General features: G+C 37.4%; 1 protein-coding gene across 3 annotated transcripts in view; it reads left to right on the top strand.

Annotated features, from left to right (window-relative positions):
• GPBP1 (GC-rich promoter binding protein 1) overlaps window positions 1-27,294 on the top strand; it is a 47,146-nt gene that overhangs the window by 4,438 nt on the left and 15,414 nt on the right. For all 3 annotated transcript variants that reach the window (XM_087815238.1, XM_087815239.1, XM_087815237.1), the window contains exons 3-6: window positions 16,791-16,910; window positions 24,244-24,367; window positions 24,498-24,721; window positions 27,171-27,237. In XM_087815238.1, the coding sequence (XP_087671364.1) occupies window positions 16,848-16,910; window positions 24,244-24,367; window positions 24,498-24,721; window positions 27,171-27,237 (478 nt within the window). In that variant the 5' untranslated portion in view covers window positions 16,791-16,847. The remainder of the gene's footprint in view (window positions 1-16,790; window positions 16,911-24,243; window positions 24,368-24,497; window positions 24,722-27,170; window positions 27,238-27,294) is intronic.

The following is a 27,294-nucleotide window of genomic DNA, read 5'->3' as shown; positions in this document are numbered from 1 at the left end:
CACCTTTTCTGTTTAATTAAAAATATATATTTTATTGATTTCAGAGAGGGGGGGAGAGAGAGAGAGAGAGAGAGAGAGAGAGAGAGAGACATCAATGATGAGAGTCATTGATTGGCTGCCTCCTGCACGCCCCCTGTTGGGGATGAGCCCACAACCTGGGCATGTGCCCTGACTGGGAATCGAACCTCAGTTTCCTGGATCCTCTGTCCATGCCCAACTGCTGAGCCAAGCTGGCCGGGCTGCACATAGACTTTTAAAAAGTCTAAAAATGAAAAATTGTCAGGAATAGTTGCCTTTACACATGCATACTAGTAAAAGAAATTAGTTTGCTTTTCAGTGAACATAAATACATATCTTTTTAATGAGTTGAGTTTTAAAGAATATTTATTTCACATTGTTTTAGTGGGTAAGAAATTTGGGAACAGTTTAGCTGAGTGGTTCTGGTTTCCTCCAGGTCTTTCATAAAATCTCAAGACATTGACCAGGGCTACAGTCAGTGGAGGGCTTGATGGGCTAGAGGGTCTTCTTTCAAGTGGTCTCATTGGCTGGCAGGTTGATGCTTGCTGTTTGGAGGAGTGAGCTCCTTACCCTGTCTGGACTTCTCCATTCAGCTGCTTGAGTTTCTTTGCAGCATGGCAGCTGTGTCTCCCTGAGCAAGTGATCTGAGAAAAGAGAGGGGTGAGGTCCAGTGCCTTCTGGCCTATGTATTCTCAGAAGTCACGTTCTTTTCACTAGAAGCAATTCATTAAATCTTGGCTGCAGTCAGGGGGAGTGGAGTTAGACTCCATCTTCTGTCAAAAGAATTTGTGGACGTATTAAAAACCACAATAGGAGGTAATCCTTCACACCCTGCAGTTGTCAACATAATTAGCCAGTTTTCACCCCACAAATAGGAAGTTGAATTCTTGTTATAAGTTTAGAGAAGAAAGTGTGTTCTAAATTTAAATTAATTTAGAAGGTTTAAATCCTTCTACGTTTCTAGGCATCGAATGAGATGGAGGAACTTTCCCTCTGCCTTCACACTGATCTCCCAATCAGTGTATGAGGGGAAATAAACATAAAATTTACCATTTAAGCTACTTTTAAGCATACAGTTCAGTGGTGTCTAGTCTAGTACATTCACAGTGTTTTGCAGCCATCACCACCATCCATCTCCAGAATTGTACCCCATTAGCATTAACTCCCCATTTTTTCTCTCTCCCCAGCCCCCGACAGTCACTGTTCTACTTTGTATTTCTATGAATCTGACCATCATGCAAGTGGAGTTGTGCACTGTCTGTCCTTTAGTGACTGACTGGCTTGTTTTACTCAGCATCCTGTCCTTGAGGTTCATTCATGTTATAGCAGGCGTCACATTAAGATCTCCTTCCTTTTTAAAACAGGATGATTCATTGTATGTTAGGTACCACATTGAGTTTATCCATTCATCTTTTGGACACTTGGGCTGCTTCCAGTGTTGCTGTGGACGTGGGTCTTCAGATACCTGTTTGAATCCCTGCTTTTAATTCTTTTGGTTATATACCCAGATGTGAATTTGCCGCATCTTAGGGTAATTCTGTGTAATTCTTTGAGGAATCACCATATTGTTTTTCATAGTGGCTGCACCATTTCTTATATCAGTCCACAAAGGTTCCAATTTCTCCACATTCTTTTCCAACATTTGCTGTTTTTTTGTTTTTTGAAAGATTGATTGGTTGGTTGATTTTTACAGAGAGAGCGAGAAAGGGGGAGAAGGGGGAGTGAGAGACAGACACTGATTTGTTGTTCCATTTGTTTTTATGTATTCATTTGTTGATTCTTATGTGTGCCCTGACCTGGGATTGAACCTGCAACCTTGGCTTATCTGGACGACACTGACCAACTGAGCTTCTGATTCAGGGGCTCTGTGTTTTTGATAATAGCCATCCTAATGGGTTTGAAGTGGTATCTTGTGGTTTTAGATGCGTTTCCCTAATGATCAGTGATGTCTTTTCATGTGCTTAGGCAATTTGTATACTTTCCTTGGAGAAATGTTTATTCAAGGCCTTTGGCCATTTTTAAAATCAGATTGTTTTTGTTGCTGAGTTACAGAGTTCTTTGTATTCTGGATATCAAGACCTATAATAATGAGTGGATCTTAATAACTAATCTATCAGTGCTTACTTTGTTTCAGGCAGTGTTTTAAGCATTTTAAGTATATTAACTAATTTAAGCTTCATACACACTTGAGTGTGGGAAGGTCCTGTTGTCCTCATGTCTCGGATGAGAAAATGAAGGCAGGAGATTTTAAGTTACTTGCCACACAACCAGTAAGTGATATTTCTGGACGCATGCATTCTATATCCATATCTAGACTCCCAACCTTTATGGTTCATAGCTACAGATTTTAAGGCGGTGATAGGAGGAAAAAGTACAATAAATACTGTTCTGTTTCAGGAACTTAGAAAACAGTCTTAGCAACTAAATTTTATTTTCCTTATAATACAGTTGTGACTTTCTTCAAATACACCCATTCAGAAATATTTTTCTTTTGGATCACTTCATAACTAATGTTTATATAGTATTTCAGTTTAGAAAGTGTTTTCCCAAATACCATGTGAAATAAATGCTATTTCCATATAATGGTTTTAAGAAACTTAGTCTGAGATTAAATATATTTGCTCAAGGTCCTCAGTAAGTGAGGGAGCCAGTCCTTGAATTGTTTTATCTGTATTCTTTCAGAGTTATTACTTCCCAGTGTTGTAAGTCTTGGAGCAGTGCTGTCCATTACAACGTTGTCAGATAATGGAAGTATTTTGTGTCTACACTGTTCACTGTGGTGATCCCTCCCTAGTATCAAGCATTCCAAATGTGGCTAGTGCAGATGAACTGAATTTTAAGTTTTATTTAATTTTAGTTTAAATGAACGTGGCTACTAGCTGCCATAATGGACAGCACAACTCTAGGTCAGTGGTATAGAATTTAATTTAACCATTCTAGTAGGTTTATAGTTTGAATTTGCATTGTTTTAATTTGTATTTCCCTAATAGTGATACTGAGCATCTATCTTTTCATGTGCTTTTTTGAGGTGTTTGTTCAGATCTTTTTGCCCATTTAAAAAATTCAGTTGTCTTACTGAGTTGAAGCAATTCTTTATATACAGATGGAGCAAAAGTAGGTTCATAGTTTTGAGTATGTGAAACAGAGTTTATTCTTGTATTACTATTTATTAGTTATTGTATTTTCCCTATGAACATCTGTAAACCTACTTTTGCCCCACCCTGCACTTTGGATACAAGTGTATCAGACAGATGTTTTGCAGATAATTTCTCCCACTCTGGTTTGTCTTCATTTTCTTAACTGGGTGTTGAAGAATAGACATTTTTAATTTTGAAGTAAAATTGGTTAATTTTTTGTTTCAAGGTTTGTGCTTTATTGTGTCCTAGAAAATCTTCTAACCCAAGATCACAGGATTTTCTCCTGCTTTCTTTTAGACATTTGTAGTTTAGCTCACATTCATAAGTCTATAGTCCATTTTGAATGATTTTTTGCATGTGGTATGAGGAAAGTGTTGAGGTTCTTTTTTTTTTTTGAATGTAAGTGTCCAGTTGTCCCTGTTTCATTTGTTGAAAAGACGTTGTTTTCCATTGAATGACTTTGAAATACCTCTATTGACAATCAGTTGACCATGTCTGTGTGGAACTATTTGTGGACTCTTCATTGATACATATGTATCATGTCATTTCTAGAGAGCAGCAGTTGAGAAGTAAAAGTTACAGCCTTTGACTTTTTCTTTCTGCTTTATTTTAAAGCCTGATGGACATCTTTAGTTTTATAAAACCTGGTATAGGAAATTTGGATTAAAAGGGGAAATAGTTTTTATGGGCATGTGAAGAAAAACCTGTTGCAGAGAATGCCATTTTGAATTGATAGAGCCATCTTGAGTGGCTTGAAATGTTACTATTGTCTAACTTATACTTGAGCATACTGGAAAGTAAATTACTGCACTTCTGTATTGGAATGAGAAAGTAGGGTCCACAGCTGTATCAGCTTGCTTACTGTGAAACATTGACTCAGCAGTGGATATAGGATTCTTACCTCTCGAGCTAGTCTCGTTAGTGATGGTCATCGCCTCAACAGGTGTTTAAGTGCCTCCAGTTGCTGCACTGTCATTGGTGCTGGGCTTTTAGTAGCAAACAAGGCAAAAATGTAAGAATCCTAAATTCCTGTAGTTTGTCTGCTCTGAAGTTTTTTGAATACAGAGTAAGTAGAGTCCTTGAATTCTGAATCCTGGAGCATGTTACAGAGGCCTTATTTACTAAAGCTCTAGAAGACTGAACTTGAAGCTGTTCCAGTGAGGAACATCAGGTGAGTGATGAAATCAGTGTTTCATGGAATACCAGCTATGTTGAAAACTACTTGAAAAGTGGGTTTGCGTGATGGAGGATGTCTTAAGAACTTAACTAGTGCAAGCTTAGTTGCCTTAGTTTTTTCCTATAGCTCAACTGGTAGTTTCAGGTATTTCACGTGAATTACTCTCTGGCCTCTCCATTAATGAGTTTCTTTTGTAGAAGCTCAAGTGGAGAAACGTGAGTGAAAGTGTTTTCACCGTAGTCCTTTAAATTATCCTTCAAGGACTGAATTTGATGAGAGTACAAGAGTCAAGTTGGCTAGATTAATGGAAAGTCAGTTGTGACTGCAGTGGTAGCTCAGACCACTTGTTTTTTTTACCTGCCTTGGAGATTGAGATTTGTACTTTGTGTAGTTGGAGGTAGCTGTAAGACTAACTCCGAACTTAGGAAATTTCTTTAGTATACGTGACCTTAAAGCTAATATTTTGCAAGATAAGAAAGATCTCCACCTAATGCACCCTGGGTTATTTATAGTATGTGTATGTGTGTATAGTGTTTAAGAACTTGATTTGCCACTGATTAGTACTGTGACCTTAGGAACTTTAAAATTGCACTTCATATATGTACACACACACACACACCCACCCCACATCTGTTTTTCTTGTTTTGAAGAAAAGATAGTAGATCAGTCTCCGGGGGATGCAGTGAGGCCTGAATGAGAGAACACTTACAAAGCCCTAAGCAAATTGCCTGGGAAAGTGTGTGTGGTTGCCCACATGCATTCAGTGTATCTTTTTAGTTATTGTCTTTATAACCATTTATGTCTGTTGTTAAGGTACTTGAATTTCCAAATCTTCCATTTCATGTCAAGGATCCTGTCTGTCTCAGCACTCTTTGTGAACTGACTTGTTTATAGGGTTCATTTAGGCTCATTTTAAAATTCACCTCTTGAAACTTGTTTGCTGCTCTTGGGATGCTGCTCTTTAACCTAATGTGGCTCCAGAAAAAGGTGGATTATGTTGAGTTTGAGGATTCAGGTAATGATCAAGTTGAGTCAGACTAAAGAGGATTTAAAATTATTTTTAATACACCCAGTGCAAATTACAAAAAGTACAAGGGTTTATAGAGAAAAGTCACCCACTCACACCTATTCCCCAGTAGCAGTTCTAATGTCAAGAAACCAGTTAGTTTTTATGTGTATTTTCTAGAGAGATCTTCTATATGTAACGTGTTAATTATTCTTCTCGACTGAAGTAGTAGCATTAGGTTCACTCTGCTATAGAACCTTTTTACGTAAGGAATGCCTTGGAAGGTTATTCCATATTAACACATGCAAAGCTATCCCATTCATTTTATTGGTTGCATAAGTAGTTTGTTTAACCAGACATCTTGCTGTACAATTTTTATTTTGAACTCGAATGAACAATGGTAGTGATTGTCCTTGTAAATGTGGAGTACTTTTCTTCAGGGGGAATTTCTGAGTATGATTTTGAGTGCTCTGCCAAACTGCTTTCCAAAGAGGAATACCAGCTTACGTTTCCAGCACTAATGTGGGGTATCAGACTTTTTTATTAGGCATTTTTCCCTTTTAAAAAAAATTTTTTTTTAATGAGAATGAAAAATTTTTATATACTAAGTATTTTTGTGTGAATTGTTTATATTCTGTAGATTTGTAGGAACATTTTATGTGCTATATGTGATGAGTATCCTCCCCACCCCCCAGTATGTTGCATCCTTTGACCTTGGTTGTGTTTTGTCATGTAGAATCCTTTTTGTGTTGGTGCATATACTTAAATCTATAAATATGTTTTTACCACCTTTTTTTGTGTGTCGTACTTAGAAAGACCTTCCTTCCCCTTTCTGAGATCATTAAAATGTTCCCTTTTGTTTTCCCCCTCTAGTGACTTTTTTCTCCTCTAAGTCTTTGTTTTATCCATTTGATGATGATTTTGAATAAGCTCTGAGGTAGGGAGAGTTGTCCCAAACTTTTCTCACATCCTAAGTTCCGATATGTATTTGGATGTATGAACTTTCCGTTCTCTTTATTCGTGTATTAATGCTGTGGTGTCTTAATCATTGTAGCTTTTAAAGTGGAATTATAGCCCAGTCGGGCGTAGCTCAGCGGTTGAGCATCGACCTAGGATCCAGGCTATCAGGGTTCGATTCCTGGTCAGGGCACATGCGGGCTAGCCGATCAATGACTCTCTCATCATTGATGTTTCTGTCTCTCCCTCTCCTTTCCTCTCTCTGAAATCAATAAAGATTTATTTAAAAAAAAAAATAAAAAAATAGAATGGAATTATATTAAAAGGGTGTTAAAAAGTCATTTAATCTGTGGAATTAGGACACTATTCTTAATGTTTAATTTACACTTTCCTAATTTTATTAAAAAAAGTATATTTTTATTGATTTCAGAGAGAGGAAGGGAGAGAGATAAAAACATCAGTGATGAGAGAGAGTCATTGATCGGCTGCCTCCTCCATGTCCCTGACTGGGGATCGAGCCCAAAACCTGGACATGTGCCCTGACCGGGAATCGAACTGTGTTCTCCTGGATGCCAGGTGGATGCTCAACTGCTGAGCTATGCCTGGCTAGGCACGATTTCCTAATTTTAGAAGGTTGATTTCCCTTTGACATGCAAATTATCAAGCCCACTATTTTGTTGTAAATAGTTAGGAAAGCTATATGTAAAAAAAAAATTTCTGTGCCATAATTTAGATGAAAAGACCAGAGTAAGACATAATTTAAATTTGAAACACATGAGAAATTAGCTATGATACCTTGGGCACAACCTATTCCAGCTAAAGTTGTTTTTTAAATTTGAAAATGAACCTTTTCCTATTAGGAGGATTAATTTAGATATGTAAAGCATCAACGGCGTGTGCACATAGGTGCTCAGGAGGATTCTCTTTCCCTTCTGTGTAATGTTTACTTTTGTCAGTTTTGCATCTCTTAACTTTTTCAATCCTCAAAGTCAAGATTTCTACTGTTCTTTTCTAATATATCTACTGATCGTTACTATTATTGCATGTTTTAAAATCTAATTGCTACTTCTGGTACCAGGAAGAATGAGCTATCTCCCTCCTTCCCTTTCCCCCTCCCTCTTGTTTGTTCATTTCACAATAGAATGTATTCTTGTGGAGACTGTTTGGAGTAGCTGTTCTATAAATGTTTATTGATAATTATGTCATTCAGAAAACAAACGTATTAGAAATGTTTATGGGAAGATTAATTCCATTTAATGGAATAGCGTATATATATGTATATGTAAAATGTTGAAGTTTTTGATAAGTAACTTGTGGCAAAGTTGGTTGAGATTTTTTTCATATGTATATTTTAATTTTAAAAAATTGATTTTGGAGAGAGAGGAAGGGAGGGGGTAGAGAGAAACATCGATAAAAGAGAAGCATTGATCAGCTACCTCCTGCACATTTCCTCCTGAGGATCAAGCTTGAATGGGAGGCATGTGCCCTGACTGGGAATCGAGCCAGTGACCTCTTGGTTCATGGATCGACGCTCAGCCACTTAGCCACATTGGCTGGGCATGTAGTGGTGAATGTATATGAAAATTTGGTCAGTTCATTATAAGTTTTGAAGTTCTTCATTTAATGTTTTATATATTCAGCTTTAATAGTATAAAAACTTTGATAACTAAAAGCATCCTGTTGCTCGTAATACTTTTTTTCCTCAAAATTTTTTATGGAGGGGTGAATGTAGCAATTTTAACAAATATTAACAATCTCATAATATTTCTGTTTTATTTTTTATTTTTTTCATGTAAGTGAAGCATAGAAAGGTTTTTTTTTTTTTTTTTTTTTTTTTTTTTTTAAATTTATCTTTATTGATTTCAGAGAGAGGAAGGGAGAGGGAGAGAAACATCAATGATGAGAGAGTGAGTGATCGGCTGCCTCCTGCACGCCCCTGGTTGGGGATGGAGTCTGCAACCTGGGCATGTGCCCTGACCCAGAATTGAACCCTGATCTCTGGGTTGATGCTCAGCCGCTGAGCCACGCCCAGCTGGGCCATAGAAAGATTCTTGAACAGCTTAGGTGGGCTCTAATAAAATGTCAGGTTCAAGGAAGCATTAAAAGGAAACTTTTAAAGGATGGAAATTTCAAGTACTCTAGATTTCTTGTGAAATTAATTCTATTTTATATTTTTGAGTCTAATCTATTATTTTTAATAGAATTATAACTAATAAGGTATTGAATACGGTTTCATGACCAAAACTGTAAAAATATAGTCAAGCAGAATATTTGCTACCTATAGAGATCTTGTTCCTTAAGCAAGGATTTTTTTCTTCTTGAATATTTATTACAGTATCCATTATTGATCATCACTTTTGTTTGTTTAAGACCTATTAAATCATAATCTACAGAGGAGGGGCCTCTTTTACTTTTTATTAGGGAGGTCTGAAAATCTGTTAGCACTTAGTAGATGTTTACTAAATACCTTCTTATTAACGGTATTACAACAGTGAAGCAAATAAAATTTGGTGGGGTAAAATGTCAGAGTATAGTTTTCAAAAGTTAAAAACATGACTCAAAAATATAGAATGAACATGTGCCACAGCCAGATCATTTTTTAGAAATGATTTTCTTGTTTTTTAAATATCTTTATTGATCTCAGAGAGAGGAAGGGAGGGAGAGAGAGAAATATCGATGAGAGAGTCGTCATTGATTTGCTGACCCCTGCACGTCCCCTACTGGGTATTGAGCCCGCAACCTGGGCATGTACCCTAACCCGGAATCAAACCTCGATCTGGATTCTAGGTCGATGCTCAACCGCTGAGCTACGCCTGGCCGGGCAGAAATGATTTTCTTTGACTTTTATAACTTGACTCTTGATGATTATGGGCCAGTTATTTTACTATCAGGTCTGTCAAGTTGGCTGTTCTTTGTTTAGACAGGCTGTGCTCTTCCAGGTCACGCAGCGCTGGCCAGCCTTCGCAGAGTGAGGTGCTGCTGTGTTCTTGCTTATGTGTTCTTTCATTTGGCACACAGCTTCAATCTGTTCATTTTGGTCTGTTGATTAAGGATTTCCCAGGCTATATGCCAGGTTATTGCAAAACTGCAATGAGCATTTTTTTGGAGGTACTTAGAAATTAGAAATTGTATAATAACCTCTTCTCAGATTTTTCAGTGTATATGTTTGTATTTCTGTGGATTCCTGGCATTTGATTCAAGGGGGTTATATAGCGCTCTTACTGTTTATTTTTGTTGAGATGGTAGTCATATCAAATGAAGTTAACCATTTTAAAGTGTACAATTCAGGGGCATTTAGTACATTCACAGTGGTGTGAGACCAACACCTCTGTCGAGTTCCAGAATGTCTTCGTCACCCAAAAGAAAAACCTGTTCATTCAACAGTCACTCCCCACTCTTCTATCCTAGCAGTTCCCGGCAACCATCAGTGTGCTTGTCCTCTCTGGGTTTACCTGTTCTGTAATATTCATATAATTGGAATTGTACAGTATGAAATCTTTTGTGTTTGCCTTTTTTCACTTAGCATGTTTTCAAGGTTAATCCTCATAACATGCCAGTATTTTATTCCTTCTTCCATGGAAGATCTGCTACACTTTGTTTACTGCATCTATTGACGGACATTTGGAATGTTCCTACCTCTTGGCTACTGTGAATAGATCTGCTGTGAACATTGGTGTGCAAGTACCTGAGTACCCGTTTTCAGTTATTTTGTGTGTCCGTCTATACACGGTGGGCAAACATAGGTTTACAGTTGTGAGTATGTAGAACACGAGTTTATTCTTGCATTATGAATTATTGTGTTTTCCATACAAACAACTGTAAACCTACTTTTGCCCCCGCTCACTGTGTGTGTGTGGAGTAATGGTGTTGCTGGGTCATGTGGTATATGTTACATTTTTTGAGGAATTGTTAAAGTGTTTTCCATAGTGCTTGCACCAGTTTACCTTCCTACCAACAATGTATAAGCACCATTTTCTCTACATATTTGCCAACATTTGTTCTTTACTGTTTTTTGTTCTTTTTTGCCTTTTCTCTTTTTTTGAGGTGAGTGGGGTATGTCTGTTCAAGTTCTTCGTCCATTTTTTAATTGGGTTGTCTTTTTGTTGTTGAGTTTAAAAAATTTTTCATATATTCTGGATTCTAGACCTTATCAGGTTTGATATGAAAATATTTTTTCCCATTCTGTCAGTTTTCTTTTCACTTTGTAGATAATATCCTTTGCCCAGGAGTAAATTATTATGAAGTTCAGTTTCTTTTTTCTGTTACTTATATTTTTGTGTCATGTCTAAAAATCCATTACCAGCCCACCCGGGTGTGCCTCAGCACAGGACCCAGGAAATCATGGGCTCGACCCCAGTGGGAGGGGGGTGCAGGAGGCAGCTGATCAGGGAAGACTCCCTCATCATTGTTTTTATTTCTCTCCCTTCTTCTCTCTGAAATCAATAAAGATATTAAAAAAAAAATCCGTTACCAAAATCAAGGTCATGAAACTTTACCTCTGTTTTTTCTGATGGTTTTATAGCTGTAGCTTTTCTAGTTAAAACTTTGATTCACTTTTGCCTTTATTTCTGTGTCTGGTGTGACTTGGAGCCCCAGTAGTTGAAGCACCATTTGTTCAAAAGACTATTCTTTCCCCCATAGAATGGTCTTAGCACTTTTTTCAAAAATCAGTTGGCCATCTGTGTATGACTATTTCTGAACTCAGTTTTATTTCATTGGTTTATATATCCTTATGTCAGTAGAACACTGTTTTGATCACTGTAGCTTTGTAGCAAGTTTTGAAGTAGGGAACTGTGAGTCCTATAACTGTATTCTACTTTTTCAATATTCTTTTGGATATTTGGGGTCCTTTGCAGTTTCAGAGGAATTTGAGAATGACTTTTCTGTTTCTGCAGAAAGGTTGTTGGAATTTTAATAGGGATTATGTTGGATCTGTATATCACTTTGGGTAGTATTGCTATCTTAACAATATTAAGTTTCCCAGTCCTTGAATGTGGGATTCCTTTCTATATATTTGGTTTTCTAAATTTTCTTTCAGCAGCGTTTAGTAGTTTTTAGTGAACAAGTTTTATACGTTCTTGGTTAAATTTATTGCTAGATATTTTATTCTTTTGATGTTATTGTGAATAGAATTGGATTTTTATAATTTTCTTTTTGAATTTTCCTTGCTAATGTATAAGATGTACAACTGAGTTTTCTGTGTTGATCTTGTATCCTGCAACATTGCTGAATTTATTAGCTCCACTAGTTTTTTTCATGGATTCTGTATAATTTTCTTTTCTTTCTTTTTTTTAAACATATCTTTATTGATTTCAGAAAGAAGAAAGGAGAAGGAGAGAGAGAGAGAGAAACATCAATGATGAGAGAATCATTGATCGGCTGCCTAGCCCGCAACCCGGGCATGTGCCCTGACCGGGAATCGAACCCTGATCACCTGGATCCTATGTCGATGCTCAACCACTGAGCCACGCCCGGCTGGCGGATTCTGTATAATTTTCTATGTATAAGATCATGTCATTCTCTTTAAACTAGTCAGACTGTCTGCCCCACGCTGGTTTTAAGATGCTCGGTAGCATTTCCGTCAGCTGCTGTGTGTTGTCATGGCAGTGATGGTGAAAGTGCTGGTTGCCAGAGATACCCAGACTTTATGTTTGTTAAAGTGGATCCTTGTTCCTTAGTCTGTGAATATATTCACTTCTTCAGTACCAGGGGTATTATTTTCCCCTGACTTCTGTAAGGAGGACCGCAGTTTTTCATTACCTGCTATGGCAGTTGTGAACCTCCTCCTTTCTGTGGGCAGTTTCTTTCGTACCAGCGTGCACCTGTGCTTGCAGTTTGGTTCATGGTAGTTTGTCTTGTTGGAGAGGAAACTGGGCCAGGCAGTAAGCACACACACTTGAGGACATAGGATGGCAGTCAGAGGCTAATCTTTTTGTGTTTATTGTTCTTGGGGTTTGGTAAGCTGTTTATCTAATTTGATAAGTGGTTAGCCCTTATTTTCTTAGATAACTCTCTCTGCCTTTTTCTCCTTCTGGAACTTGTATTATGTGTCTGCTGTCCCAGAGGTCTTCTCAGTTCCCTTGGATTTTTTGTTTACTTCTTGCACCTTAGACTTACGATTTTAAGTGACCTTTCTTCAAGTTTTCTGATTCTTCTTCTGGCTCAAATCTGCTATTGAAACTGTTCAGTGAAATTTTAATTTCAGTTATTGTTTTATTTGACTCCAGAATCTTTCTTTGGCTCTTTTCTATAACTGTTGTGTCTTTATTGATGTTCTCTTTGTTGAGACGTTTTCCTCGTTTCCTTCAGCTCTTTGTATTTCAGACAATCGAGGCCTGTGCTTCATCAGGGAATAGTGTCTGCTAATTCTTTCTCCTGTGAATCGGCCATGCTTTCTTATTTGTTTGCATGTTTTATTGTTATTTTTTTTGTAGAAAACTGAACATTGTGAATATCATAATTTGTAGACTCTGGGAATTGAGTATCCCCCCCATCCTTGCTATGGGTTGTAGTTATGTGTTCATTCAGATACTTTTATAAACTATTTCTGTAAAGTTAAAAACAAATTTTTTTTTATTTTAGAGAAAGTAGGGTATATATATATAGAGAGAGAGGGAAACTGATGTGAGAGAGAAGCATTGGTTGTTGCCTTCCTCATGCACGCTGATGGGACAAACCTGAAACCTGGGTATGTGCGTTGACCAGGAATCAAACCTGTCACCTTTCGGTGCATGGGAGGACAGTCCAACAAACTGGCCAAGGCAAAGTCTGTATTCTTTGGCTTGGGTAGTCTCTGACCCATAGCTTGTGGTCACCTAGTGTTTTTTTTTGGTTTGTTTTAAAAAATATGTTTTTGTTGATTTGTGCGAGGGGAAGAGAGAAACATCTATGACAGAGAAGCATCGATCGACTGCCTCCTACCCATCCCCTACTGGGGATAGAACCCTAAACCCTGGCATGTGCCCTGACTGGGAATTCAACCAGCGACCTCTTGGTACATAGGAAAATGTTCAGCCAGCTGAGCCACACTGGCCAGAGCTGCTTTGTTTTTTTAAGAAAAATTGTATTTTAACGAAAAAATTTAAAGAAATTAATACAAGAAATTCGTGATGAACAAAAATTAAATACATCAGGATCAGTATATTGTGTAAAGTTTGAAAATCCCCACAGCTGAGACAGGTTGCAGCCTTTTTAATTTTTTTACATTTCACTGAATTTATTTGGGTGACGTGACATTGGCTAATATAATTACAGGTTTCAGGTGTACAGTTCTAAATACTTCATCTGTATGTTATCTTTTGTGTTCACCACCCCAAGTCAGGTCTCCTTCCATCATCATTTATCTCTCCTATTCCCTCAGGTTGCAGTGGTTACAGAAAGTGATTCCAGTGGGAAGCAGTAGCGGTTGTGTTTCAGCTGTCCATGGAACTGCTGTTCTCAGTTCTTTGACTAAGAGCCATCTTTACTGCTTTCAGTTCATGTTCTATTGCAGATGCATTTTTGGAGCCAAAAAGGAATAAAAGAAGTGAAAGAAAAAGTAACTCTCCCAGCCTTTGCCTATTGGGTCTTTGTTGGGGCATTTTTTTCTTTCTTTTTAAAAAAATATGTTTTTATTGATTTCAGAGAGAGGAAGGGAGAGGGAGAGAGAGAGAAACATCAATGATGAGAGAGCCATTGATCGACTGCCTCCTGCACGCCCTCTGCTGGGAATCCAGCCCACAACCCGGGCATGTGCCCTGATTGGGAATCGAGCCTAGATCTCCTGGATCATAGGTTGATGCTCAACTGCTGAGCTGCGTTGGCTGGGCAAGGCATTTCTTTAATGGTTAGCCACATCCTTTATAACTCTGTCTTAGCCTTCACTTCCTGCTTTTGCTGAACCTAAAAGATCAGCCAGAGGTGAAAACTTGGGGTTTTCAGTTTTCCCCCCTGTGTGTGCATCTTGTCCTATTTATGTGGTTTTTCTAAGGTCCCTGGTATATGGGAATTCTTGACAATGGAATAATTTCCCAAAGAAATTCTCTCTTAGCCTTTCCTTTCAGGCTTTGGGTGTGCTGATTGTTTAATCATTTGTAAACCTTTGTGCCAGGCAGGGGTTTGTGCATGCCTTGCAGGATTTTGGTGAATGCCCTCTGCATAGTAGCTTTTCTTTCTGTGTTAGGCAAAGCAAAGGCAAGTGCCTCTTGTCATTCCCCCCTGAGCCCCCAGACAGGTTTACACAGACAGACATACTTCTGTCAGAATAAGGCCTACTCAGCTTTACACTGGAGCTGAGACCAGGGCCCACACTGGGTCTTAAAGACTTGACTTGTGCTAGGAGGAGAGGTGGGGTAGCACATCATGGTTTTGTCAACATTTGTTGTGTAAATGCCATAATATTAATAGTATTTGCTCTTTACCTTTTTCAGAACATGTGAACTTCTGCCATTAACTATTCATACTTTATTCTCTAAGAACTAGATTTAAGTAAAAATTTGTGAAGACATTGCGGAAATGAATAGGTAATGTTAATGGTTGTCTCTTAGGGATAGTTTTCATATACAACTCCTCAACCATAATTTTGGATGAGACCCTGTTTGAAATGATAAGCTTTAAATTATTGGTTAATTTAAGTTCTATGGAGTTTCCTGTGAATCTGGTACAAGTTATAAAAATAATGTGTCATTCCTATTGAGTTATTAGAACTATAAGCTTAAGAGTTTCAACAAAAAGTTATTGAAAAAGTAACATTCCACCACAAACATCACAAAGCAGCTTAGTATTTAGCTTCATGTCAAAATAGGTAATAAAAATCCTTCATACATCCTAAAACTCTTTAGGTTTCATTTTTATTTCAGAAGACCTCAAAAAGTAACCTAAGATGTAGTAGAATTAGAATGCCTGAATTTTTATAGTTCATTTTGATTAGGTAGGCATGCTCTTAAAAGTCTTACATTTGTTTCATAAGTGTTTTCATGGAATTGTCAGGTTTTCCGAATGTATCACTGTTTATCCCCAGCTCTCATAAGCATTTAGCATTTAAACATTTTTATTACCATAGTGAGTTAATTAGTTGTATCTCTTTCTTGTATCTGGCCACTCTTACCCTGTATTTTAATAGACCAGTACATTGTGGGATAGTAGATGTAGAATATTTCTGTAATATCTTGAATCTTTTAAAAAGCATTCTTAGGAAATTGATATGGCTTTAAAAAATTATGGGTATAGCACTTATATTTGAAAGAAAAAATTTTCACTGTTGAGATTATTTGTTTTTATTAAACAAGACATTTTGATGTTCATAAAATGTCATTTCTTCATTGACTAATAGTGTAAGCTTTATAATGAAATGAGTAAAGTTGCCCACTTGGCCTTATTTAAAAAGAAACTGAATTTACTATGTTTAGATTGGGCTGGCAACTTGAAAAGTCTATGATGCAATTGAGAGAGGCCTCCAAAAACTTAAATTTAGAATGCAGAAGAGTAGTAGTTGCTAAAATATTTAGGATACCTATCGTGATTATTGTAAAAAAAACCTTTAAGAAATTTTCAACTGTTAATGTAAGTAGAGAGAAGAGTTTTTATACAGGTCCTTGTACCAACATTTATAAACATGTGGACAACCTTGTTTCAAATAGAAACCTATTCAGCATTCCTTGGTTTATTTTAAAGCAAATTCCATTTGTATCAATTTTAATTGTAAAGACTTCAGTATATATCCCTTTTAATATACCATCATCACACTAACCATTATGACATCCAAAATGATTAATACCTTTAAAAGTGGCATTTAATATTCATTTCATGTTCACGTTTTTGATTATTTCATAATTTTCAGTTTTTAAGGGTTGGTTGGAGTAAGGATCTATATATAAGGCTCACACATTGTATTTGATCGATCTGCCTATTCAAAACCTTTTATTTGCTGGAGAAACCAGATAATTTGACCTGTAGAATATCCTGTGATCTGGATTTATTGGATTACTTCCCTCAGATGTCCTTTAACTTGGTTTCTCTAAGTTGAATTTCCTGCAAATGGGTAGGTAGATTAGATTTCATGTTCCATATCGGGGTGGGGCAAGAATACATCGTAGATGGTTCTCTGTTTATCCTCTTGTATGACATCAGGAGACACTGGATGTCTAGTCTGTTTGTGGTAAGGCTATCATCATTTTAAAAAATGTTAGTGAGACAATGCTTTTACAATAAAAGTAGTCAATTTTAAGCGTACAATTTGATGGGTTCTGACAAATGTGTACATTTATATAACCATCACCACAACCCTAGATAATACCCCCATTACCGTGGAAATTCCCTCCTTCCCTTTGCAGTCACTCCCATCCCACAGGCCCTCCACCCACTCCACTGGTCTAGTTTCTATCACTTGCCTTTTCTAGAATTTCATTATAAGTGGAATCTTAAAATAGTAAGACGATTTTAATTTAAAATAATACAGAAAAGAAGATAATTTTGGCTAGGAGCTGCAGGTCTAATTCCTTCCATTTTTATATGACAGGGACTTGCCATGAGGTGTTGAAGCCTTGTTTCATTGAGTCGGAGAGACTGGACCTAAATGGCGCAGCATGACTTTGCTCCAGCCTGGCTTAATTTTCCCACTCCACCATCATCAACAAAGGTACTCTTTCCTGCATCTTTCTCCTCTCTTTCTGTCTGCCTCTTTCGTTCACATTCTGCACAAGTGTAGTTAAAATGTAAAAGCTTAATATTTTTGCAGAGAAATACTTTTTGCATTAACATCTAAGTTAGCTTATATTTAATCTATTGGTTTTTATTTAAAAAGTCAGTTTTCAGTGTGCCATCAATACATGAAACCATTTACTTCAAAGTTGTCTTTTGTACTAATCAAAGTTTCACACACTATTTCAAGCCAGTTAGATACATTGAACATAACTTTTGCATCCTACTTTTTTCTATATTATTTTTCTGATAAATTGCCTTACTTTCCTATAGATAGTAGTGTTGTTTTTTAATGGAGGTTTTTGAAGTCTTTCCCTTTAACCGGAAGAACTTCCTTTTTATAGAACCAGTGAGACTTTGAATGGTACATTACTAAAATTTCAGGAGTGTTGAGGACTTTGCAACATTGTTAAAGATCAGGACTCAGTAATGTAAGAGTTGTGCTCTTTTACTGAGACACCCAACCAGCCTGGTTTGCATGAGGGACCTTGGAATTGTCAGAGTCAATCTGCTTGGCTTAATAGCTGTTTTCCACTTCTTTTTTCCTTAATGCAAAGAATCAAGAGGGTTTTGGTCATCTGCCTATTAATAAAACTCTATCAGATACAGGCAGTTTTATAAAACTATTAAAAACAGCTCTTTTGGGAACAATTTTATAATTTGGAAAGTTGTTCCCTCATGAGGACTTGTTAGATCATAATAAAGTTGTGAAGTTGGCCTGTAATATATTGGAAAAGCTGCATTGGAGTGACAATTCCTAGACTCTAGTATTGTGATGTTTGAAGACGAAGCTCAGTTGTCAGATAAAGGGACTTTTTTAATACAGATTGATTATCTGGATGGTTAGTTGACTTGCCTGTTGTCATGTAATTTAGTGTGAGTCTGGATTAGAAGTCAGGATGCCTTTCCTATTCAGTACTCTTTCCATAGGACTCAGTTTTGGCATTCTGTAAATGGTTAAATATTCCATTTCAGATGCTGTGTAATGGGATTTGAGCTCGTTAGAGGATGGAGATTTCTGCTGATTGGCCACTGAGACCACGTCTTAGTTACAGATGCTCTGTTTACTCCCTTTCGTCTTACGTGTCTGTTTGCTTTTTAGTTTTTTCCCCTCACTGCTCTCATCTATCCTTTTAGTGGGTTCATTTTTTTCCAGGCTTACTTCAGCAATTGGATGCATATTAATTTCCTGTTTCCCTCTTATTTCCCTTTTCTCTTCATTATAAGAATTGTTTTTATTTTTAAGCAGATCAATAAAAATTATCAGCACCTGGAACATGAGTTGCAAAACATGAAAAAGTTTGAGAATAATTCTTCATTCAGATGTTAACCCAGGGTTACAGAGACTGACTTCTATGAATGGTGAAAGCCTTCCTGCACTCTGGAACCTGACCCTTGATCTGGATGTAGCCCTCATAATTGATGGTGATGACTTTGAGAATTGGGATAGCTAGCTTGTACTAAATTCTCATTCTAAATTGCCTCCAGAAAATGGTATAAATTCGAACTCTTAACTAGCAGTATTTGGAACTATTTCTTTAGACTTTACCCAAAGTAGTTTTGATAAACAAAATACACACCTTCTAGTAATGACTTTTATGTGACTTCTTATAACCTTCTGTCTTATCCTTTCATCTCAAAATCACCATTTATAGATTCTCTAATTAACCTGCTGTGTTCTGCCGGAGCCCTGTTAAATCTTATGCTGAATAACTGGAACAAATAATTACTGTTGGTTTCTCCGATTCAACTTAATGGGAGTCTTTTCATTTATTTGTTTGAAGGGATGATATGAGGACTTGAATTCAAGGGTAAAAATATTTTCAGAACTGAACTTCAGTAGTTTTCTGAGGTGTGTGGAATGTTAGCCCCATCATGTGGTGGAATTTTAAATTGCATTGATAATACCTGGCACAGGGCATTGCCTTTTGAAGTGCTTATTGGGACCCAGTAAGACCTAAGTTTCACTTAAATGTTTTTGTATTCACCTAGATGCAACCAAAAAGTCATACACCTGTGGGGCACTAATACCTTTTCTTGCGGTCTTTTCTTTTTTATTCCATTAAAAAATGCAAATCGGAACCCATTTCATCACCCTTTCCTAGATCCTGACCTGCAGTTTGAAAAGTAACATTTTTATTATTGAAGGAATACTAAAATGAAATGGTTGTAGATCCTCAAAAAGTTAGGTATCTTTTTAGATAAGTCTTGTTATAGCTACTTTCCTTCCCATTGTCTTACCTTAGGAAGGACAGTAGAACGATTCCTGTCATTCAGCTGAGGAAACCTTTCATTGTCGCAATTGTTTGAAAAAGGAAAGTGCCAGTACGTGGCTGGTAGGAAGAGAAACAGAAAGTAGGGAAATTTTTTTCTCTCTTTTTAAACCAAAAAAAAAAACCAATAAAAAACATGTTATTCTGCCACACTCAATACATTTTCATATTTGTATTTATTATCCTGTAGTTATTTCTATGGCTAGAGTGTAGCAGTAGTGCTTTATTGATTCTCTCATGGTAACATTTAAAAAACAGTGATCACTATTGTACATTTCAGTAGTGTAAGCGGTGTCAGACTGCATGGAACATAGGTGCTGTTTAAATTTTAGGCCAACAGAGGATGACGAATTTGGTCAGACTGGTAGCCACTTCCTGTTTACTGTGTAGGATTTTTTGTTACTGTTTCAGGTATTTTAATGAACCCAGAAAAAATTTAAATGTGTAAGAAGGAAAGGGGTAGAGATGGTCTCTTCCTCGTAATACCTGCATTGCAACACCTGGTGTTTCTTGTAGTCTTGTACAACACTGTGACAGAGTCGTATGAGGTAGACTCTGTTTTTCCTCCTCGTTTACAGATGAGGGAACTGAGGTTCAGAGAGACCAGGAACCTGCTCCAAAGTTCTCGAGTTGGGGTAGTAATCCATGTGTGCCTGACTTTAAAATAACTTTCTTTTCTTGATTATTAGGTAGTAGACTAATTTTCAGAAGTGAAATGTCAGGGTGCTTTTATGCACACACCAGAGCGTATTTCATGTATCCTAGTTTGAGTAAAGAAATGAAATTACTTTTTTTGTCCCTTCAAGGATGGCATCTTTAATACCTTTCTATAGTCAGTACGTGGGCACGTAACTTTTTTCAGTGGCTATATAATCTTTTATTGAGTCGATCTGCATGGATTATTTAATTAGCACTTATTAATGGACTAAGCCGCAGGAATATACTTGTACGGTAAATTCCACTGAATCAGAAGGTTTTTACATTTGGTAGTACTTTCTGAAAAAGCTGCACCAATTTATAATCCCATCAAAATATTATAAAGGTGTATCTCCCCTCCCCTTCCCTGTTTGGCAATACTGGATGTTTTCACATTTTTTAATCTTTGTGAAATTGGATGAAAAGTGGTACTTTATTGAGCATAATTTTGTGTTGGGAACAGTTTCTAAGACTGCTTGTTTATATTGGCTATTTCTTAGTGATTTGTAATCGCTCTTTCCATACTGATGTATTTGTTTGCCGTAAATATTGCATATGTTTTTATACAGCTTGTTTGTCTTGGTAATTCTTAAGAAATGTAGGTTTTAGTGAAATATTTAAATGTACAGAGAAGTGTAGAAAGAATTGAATGAACACTTACCACCCACAGTTGCCATATCTTAATTTTTTTGTCTTACTAGCTTGATCTCTTGGAAATAAAGCATGATGTGTACAGTTGAAGTCCACTGTTTACTTCTTTATAATCCCTTTTTGTCTTCATTTTTCTCCCAGAGGTTATCGCAGTGCATGTTCTTAATTCCTATTACGTATGTGAATGTCAATAAATAGCATGTTTTGCATGTTTCAGAAATTTATATAAATGACTTATCATTTATATGTCTGCATCTTGCTTTTGCATTAATTCTACCTTTGAGTTTTTTCCATGTTGATATCTGCAGATTTAGTGTAATTGTATAACACTCTGTATAGTATTTTACTTTGTGCTGCTATACCACATTTCATTTTTCCATTTAAGTTCAGGTTGTTTATAACTTTTGGCTACTATAGAGAGCACTGCATTGAATATTCTTGTAATGTCTCTTTATACATGGGTAAGAATTTTCTAGGCCAGTGCTCCTTAAATTTTAATGTATAATTGATAACCCCGGGGATTTTGTTAAAATGCAGGTTCTGATTACAGTCGATCTCAGGACAGGGTCCTAGTTGTAACACTCTTCAGAGTGATGTTGATTTTGCTTGTCTGTGGACCAAGCTTGAAATAGCAAGGCTCTAACGTATAGTTAAAAGAAAAATTGCCTGGACTTGATTAGATATTACCAAAACCTCTCCCCTGTGGTATACTGAGCTATGCTCCTTTACGCTGCCCCAACTGTTTACTTTACACTTTTCCCAAAATTTTGTCAGATTATCAGAGTTAACATTTGTGGCAATCTTTGTTACAAAAAGCATTTCACTGTTCTTGGACATTGGGCTATGTTTCTGTGAATTGCCTGTTCATTCTTTGTTTATTATTTCTTTTGGGTTGCTTTCTTTTCATACTGGTTTAGGAAGTATATGCAAATAAGCATTTGTGTGTGTGTGTATGCCAGTTTTAATGTCTTACATTTTTTGTTTTTAGTCTTGTATGTATTTGGCTAGATGTATTTAAGTGCCTTACATTACTTGTTGCTGTTTTACTTATTTAAATATGTTAATTGATTTTAGATAGTTGGAGAGAGAGAGAGAAACATTGATATGAGATAGAAACATCGATTGGTTCCCTTGTGCTCACACCTCGATCAGATCGAACCTGCAGCTTGGGCATTTGCCCTGACTGGGAATCAAACCAGTAACCTGTTGGTACACAGGATGACACTTAGCCACCTGAGCCACACTGGTGGGCCAAGGCTACTTGTCACTATTTTTTTTTTTTTAAATATATCTTTATTGATTTCAGAGAGAGGAAAGGAGAGGGAGGGAGAGAGAGAGACAGAAACATCAATGATGAGAGAGTCATCGATCAAGCCCACAACCGGGCATATGCCCTGACCGGGAATCGAACCCTGATCGCCTGGATCCTAGGTCGATGCTCAACCTCTGAGCCACGCCCGGCTAGGCTACTTGTCACTATTTTAAAAGGCTTTTTTATTAAGTCTTTGTTGCAGATACCTTGTTGCAGATACCTTAATTAATTTTTAGTCTGTAATGTCTTTGGGATTTTTAAATATGGATAAATATTTGTTCACATATGCTGTCAGTTTTTAATTTACCTTTTCAGTCCTGTTACTGTATTTCTTATTCCTATTTTACTGTGCTGGCTTTATATCAGTCTGTGAGGGTCTGAGATTTTATCCTACTTGCAAGCTAATAAGCTGGCCTTGGATGCTGGTAGAAGTTGTGAAACTTTGTTTATTTAAAAACTTTATTACGGCACAGCAAGCAACATAAGTATGGTTCTTTATGCCCCCTAAGACCTCTAGGGTTTGACATGGAAGTCCAGCTGGATGCTACCCTTAAACTCAGTGGTGAGTCTACCACATTTATGATAATCCTGCTCTTTGTCCCAGAGAAGGACATTACCTGTTTTTTAATGTTGTGTGCTACAAATATAACCATTAGAAATAGGCCATTTAGAGAGCAGTCAAGGCCTTGTATTCTTGGCACACAAGTAAGAATGTTCGGGGATCCTCAGGGCTTGTGGTAGATTGCCTATTTCAACAATCTGCTCATTAGCCTCACATGTTCTTGGCCAGTCTTGAATTTTCACATGACTGTACCACTCTTGTCAGCCACTCTGATTAAGCTAACAGAGGCTAGAACCGGATTACTTAATTTATCTTAATAAATAGCATTAACTTAATAAATCAACAACCCAAAGCAGTAGGTTGAGGCCAGGATTCAGCCAACAGTAAGTAAGTTTTAGGGGGGACCAGTAGACGGGTTTTCCAGCCAGCCAGTATATGATCTAAGGCCACTCTTATCTGTTAAGATCCACTCAAAGCATTATAAACTGACCTGATTTTTTGGTGTCATTACCTGTAATTATAGGGCCAGTAGATGGCCAAAACCCTTTTTTCCCATATGTAAACATGCCACCTGAACGGGACACAGACCACTTCAGTGTGGGATTTGTGGTTAAACCTGAATTGGATTGGGTTGCTGTTATGTCACTTTGGTTAAGAGACATTGGCAGTGTTGTCATTAGTTGCAACCTCAGTTGCCATACATGACTTAGCAAGCCTGTTAATGTTACGTGGATGCTGGCAGAAGACATGAGATAATTGAGGACTGTGTCTTTCGTGGCATAGCAAACAGCAGGAGGCCTAAGGTAGCAGGGGAGCCAGCACCAAGAAGTCTCATGGGGCAATGTGAGAGGGAGCAGCCCAGCTGGGTATAGATAGTGGGTTTCCATTTGAACTGAGGAACTCCGCTCCTTGTCCTGAAGGGGGGTCATTACATAATACAACCCAGAGAAATGGTCAGGGCATTCAAAACAGTTCCAAGTTTTGGTTGTGATTTTATCAGATTAATGGGTTAGTGTTGGGGGGGAACCCAGCAGCTTTTATAAATAGTTGGGTTTTTTTATACACTTCTAATTTCTTAAAATGGTTTTCACACTTTTTTTTTTTTTTTTTCTTAGTCTTTATTGGTTTCAAAGGGAGGAATGGAGAGAGAGAGAAACATCAATAATGAGAGTTATTGATTGGCTGCCTCCTGCACACCCCCGACTGGGGATTGAGCCTGCAACTCGGGCATGTGCCCTGACCGGGAATCGAACCCTGATCTCCTGGATCCTAGGTCGATGCTCAACCACTGAGCCACACCCGGCTGGGCTCACATATTCTTTTGATAACTTTTTTGAACATTTGTTTTGGGGAAAAGAGGAGTTTGGAAATAAATCTAGAGCACTTAAAATGGAACTAACTTCATTTGCCATAATTGTCTAATATTGAAGAAAACCTTGAACTAATTAAGTCAAGTACTGTATGATACAGAGCATTCCATTTAGTTATAAAAGAAAAACACCATATTTTGCCGTGTCTTCGCTACACCATCTTACCTTTCAAGTGGGGTGAGTAGCTATAGTGTCTGAGCTCTTTTAGGATGCTGCCCCGTTTTCATGAGGTAGGAGAAAGTAGACCAACAATGGATTCGCCTTATAAGTTACTAGTTGCCAAACACATTGAAAATAACTACTAAATCTGCCTAACCATTTAACATTCTTGAAAATAAAGCCAGAGAGAATTAGTTACATTTAGGTTTTAAATGTTTATTTACCTACATGCTTATAATTTGTTTCAGTCCTCACTGAATTTTGAGAAGCATTCTGAAAACTTTTCATGGACAGAGAGTCGTTATGATGTGAATCGTCGGCGACACAACTCTTCAGATGGCTTTGATTGTGGTATTGGACGTTCCAATGGAGGTAAAATTTGCTAAGGACTGATAGAATTTGACTCTTTTTTCATGTTCTTTTAAGAGTGTGCTTATTGTGATTCAGTATTTAAGCATAACCATCTCTTTGAATTTATAATACTTTATCATTATCAAAAAAGGTAACTTTGGAAGGAAAGAAAAAAATGGATGGCGTACCCATGGCAGAAATGGTACTGAAAACATAAATCATCGAGGGGGATACCATGGTGGCAGTTCCCGTTCTCGTAGCAGTATTTTCCATTCTGGAAAAAGCCAAGGACTACACGAAAACAACATCCCTGACAATGAAACAGGGAGGAAAGAAGACAAGAGAGAACGCAAACAGTTTGAGGCCGAGGATTTTGTAAGTTTCTTGTAATTTTAGTACAAATGTGGTTTTTGCAGGTGCCATTGTGGCACAAGGTGACTTTCTACTGAGGTCGCCCTTGATAGGCCCAGTTTTTAAGGCTTTTGTTCCTAATTTCCCTTCCGCACCCTTCTCCTCATTCCTCTGTCTCGCTCACCATGTGGTCCTTAAAAACTTGGTAAGTTTGTGTCATTCTGTTCCTTAGAGAAATTTAAACCGTTTCCCTCAGAAGTAACGGCTGAGTTTAGTGGCTTATTTGCAAGTGCATCATAATTATCTTTACATTTTTGGAAAGAATATTTTACCAGTACATTTTACTTAGCTTCTCTCTCTTAGCACTTGGTTATTTATGCATGACTCTTAGGCCGATCTCAGGACAGCTCTCCTTTCTTTGAGCTACTTTCTCTATTCAGAATTTTCTTTGTGGTCAGGGAAGGCAAACTAATTGTTAGCCTGGGTCAGATACAATTAGGAATAGTAACTCCATCACTAAAAACAAGTGTGAACTAATGAAAAACAAAATTTTCTCAATTTTTCCTTTTGGTAAATCTCACCATGTGGCTGGCTTATCTAAACACAATGTTTCTCAAGTTTTATAAAAATTGATTCACTCCTGGTGATTTATTTTTGTGTATATGTTCATTCTTCATTCAGCATATATTTGAGTGGCTCTGAGATAGCTGTTCTTGGCCTCAGAATACATAGGAGAACGAGGCAGGCAAGGTCCCTACTGTTACTGAGTTTCTATTCTGTTGGGGACTTTAGTACTATAAAAAGGAAAAATAATTAGTATTTTGCAGAGAATTTAGACAGGAAGTGATTGAGTGGCTACTTTGGCTTGGCAGAGCAGGAGAGGCTTCTCTGGGGAAGTGTCTTTTAATCTGAACTTTAAGGAGAGCTTTGTTAAGAGTCTGGGAGAAAGGGGAAGAGCTAGTTGGATGGCCCTCAGATGGGAGCAAGCTTGTCTTGTTTAAGGGATAAAAAACAATTCAGACCAGTGCAAGTAAAAAGTAGCATTAGGCAGTATAGCATTAGCATAAGTCAAAGAGGCAGGAAAGGTTCTAACTAAGGAGGACTTTTACTTGTGACGTAAAGAATTTTAGTTTAATTACAAATGCAGCAGGAAGCCTCTCTGGAGAGGTCATGTGAGTTGATTTTAGTTTCTTTGAAGACGACTCCAGTAGTTAGAATTGGAATGGATCATAGTGAGAGCAGGGAGAGCAATGGTTCAGGAGAAAACGATGCTTGACTGAGTAGGATCTGTGGCAGGTGAAGATGTGTGGTTTGAGATGTGTGATGGTAGGTTGGTTAGAGGGTGGAAGTGAGAGAAAGAATATGACAGATTGGATTTAGGGCAGGCGAGGGGTTAAGGAAAGAGAAGACCAAGAATTAGCTTAGGTCCTATAATCAGGTAACGTTGGAATCACTGTGCCTTCCCATTCCTGTAGCCCACTGTTTCTACTTGCTAGTTACCATAAGATGGAATTTTTGTAATATAAACAAAGCAGAGATGATGATAGTATGCTCTGATAGTGTTGTGAGGGTTAAATGAGTGATATAAATCCATCACTTAAAAAACAGTGCCTGACACACACAACTTAGTTGCTGCTATTATTATTATACCCCACCCCCACTTCCTAGAGGCGAGTACCCGCTGTTGCAGTCCTAGAGCTGGCATACAGCCCTGGAGTCTAGTGTCTTACCCTAGTGTAGTTCTGAGAGAGCACGGATAACCTCCGCCACAGTCTTCTCAGTCCTCTAGTTTGCACCCTCTGTGGGTTCTTTGGTCATGTCAGTAGAGGATTCGTTTTATTTAGCACGTTAAGCATCTTTATGACGTGCCAGGCTGTGTTACTGGGTAACATGGAGCGTATCTGATATAATTAATGGACAATTAAGAATTTAGAGGGTAAACATATCTACTAAATGAGCTTTAGAGTACACGTTCAGTTTTCTACTCCATTTCTTTTTAATATTCTGAGCATCACTTGTTAAAATAAGAATTTGCACTTTGCTTTGAAGAGTGACTGTGTTAAAGAGCATCCAGTGATGAAAACAACAGTGAGGGGACATTGTGATTTCCCTCTTCCCTGCTTCAGATCTTAGGCTGAGAAAGGGCATTTCTCTGATTGATACAAAGACTACATTCTCTTGTGGGTTTCTTTTTGTTTGTTTTTTTTGACACTTCCCCCTCAGGCAGTTGGGGATGAGGAAGATCTTTGAAGACAGTTTCTTTGTTTTGTCCGACTGGGAGCGAGTATAGATAGTAACCGGTTTAATGATGAGCAAAAAGTTAGGGTTACGATTAAAATTAGTCTTCAGTTGTTGAGTTATGTCATCAGGTTTTTCAGTGTGATTTTGAGATTACTTTTAAAAGGATTTCTTTTTTTAAAATGTGAGCAGTCTAAACATTTTTTGTATTGTTTTTATTTCAATTTTCTTTCAGCCGTCTTTAAATCCTGAATATGAGAGAGAACCAAATCAGAATAAGTCTTTAGCTGCAGGTGTATGGGGTAAGTAGTTTTTGATCTATCTTTGATGGGTAATAAGATTTGTTTGTAGGCTTCACT

This window comes from Miniopterus natalensis, chromosome 3, assembly GCF_054644295.1.
Source record: "Miniopterus natalensis isolate mMinNat1 chromosome 3, mMinNat1.hap1, whole genome shotgun sequence".
NCBI lineage: Eukaryota > Metazoa > Chordata > Mammalia > Chiroptera > Miniopteridae > Miniopterus > Miniopterus natalensis.
Note: the sequence above shows the minus strand (reverse complement) of the source record. Positions and strands in the feature narration are given on the sequence as shown.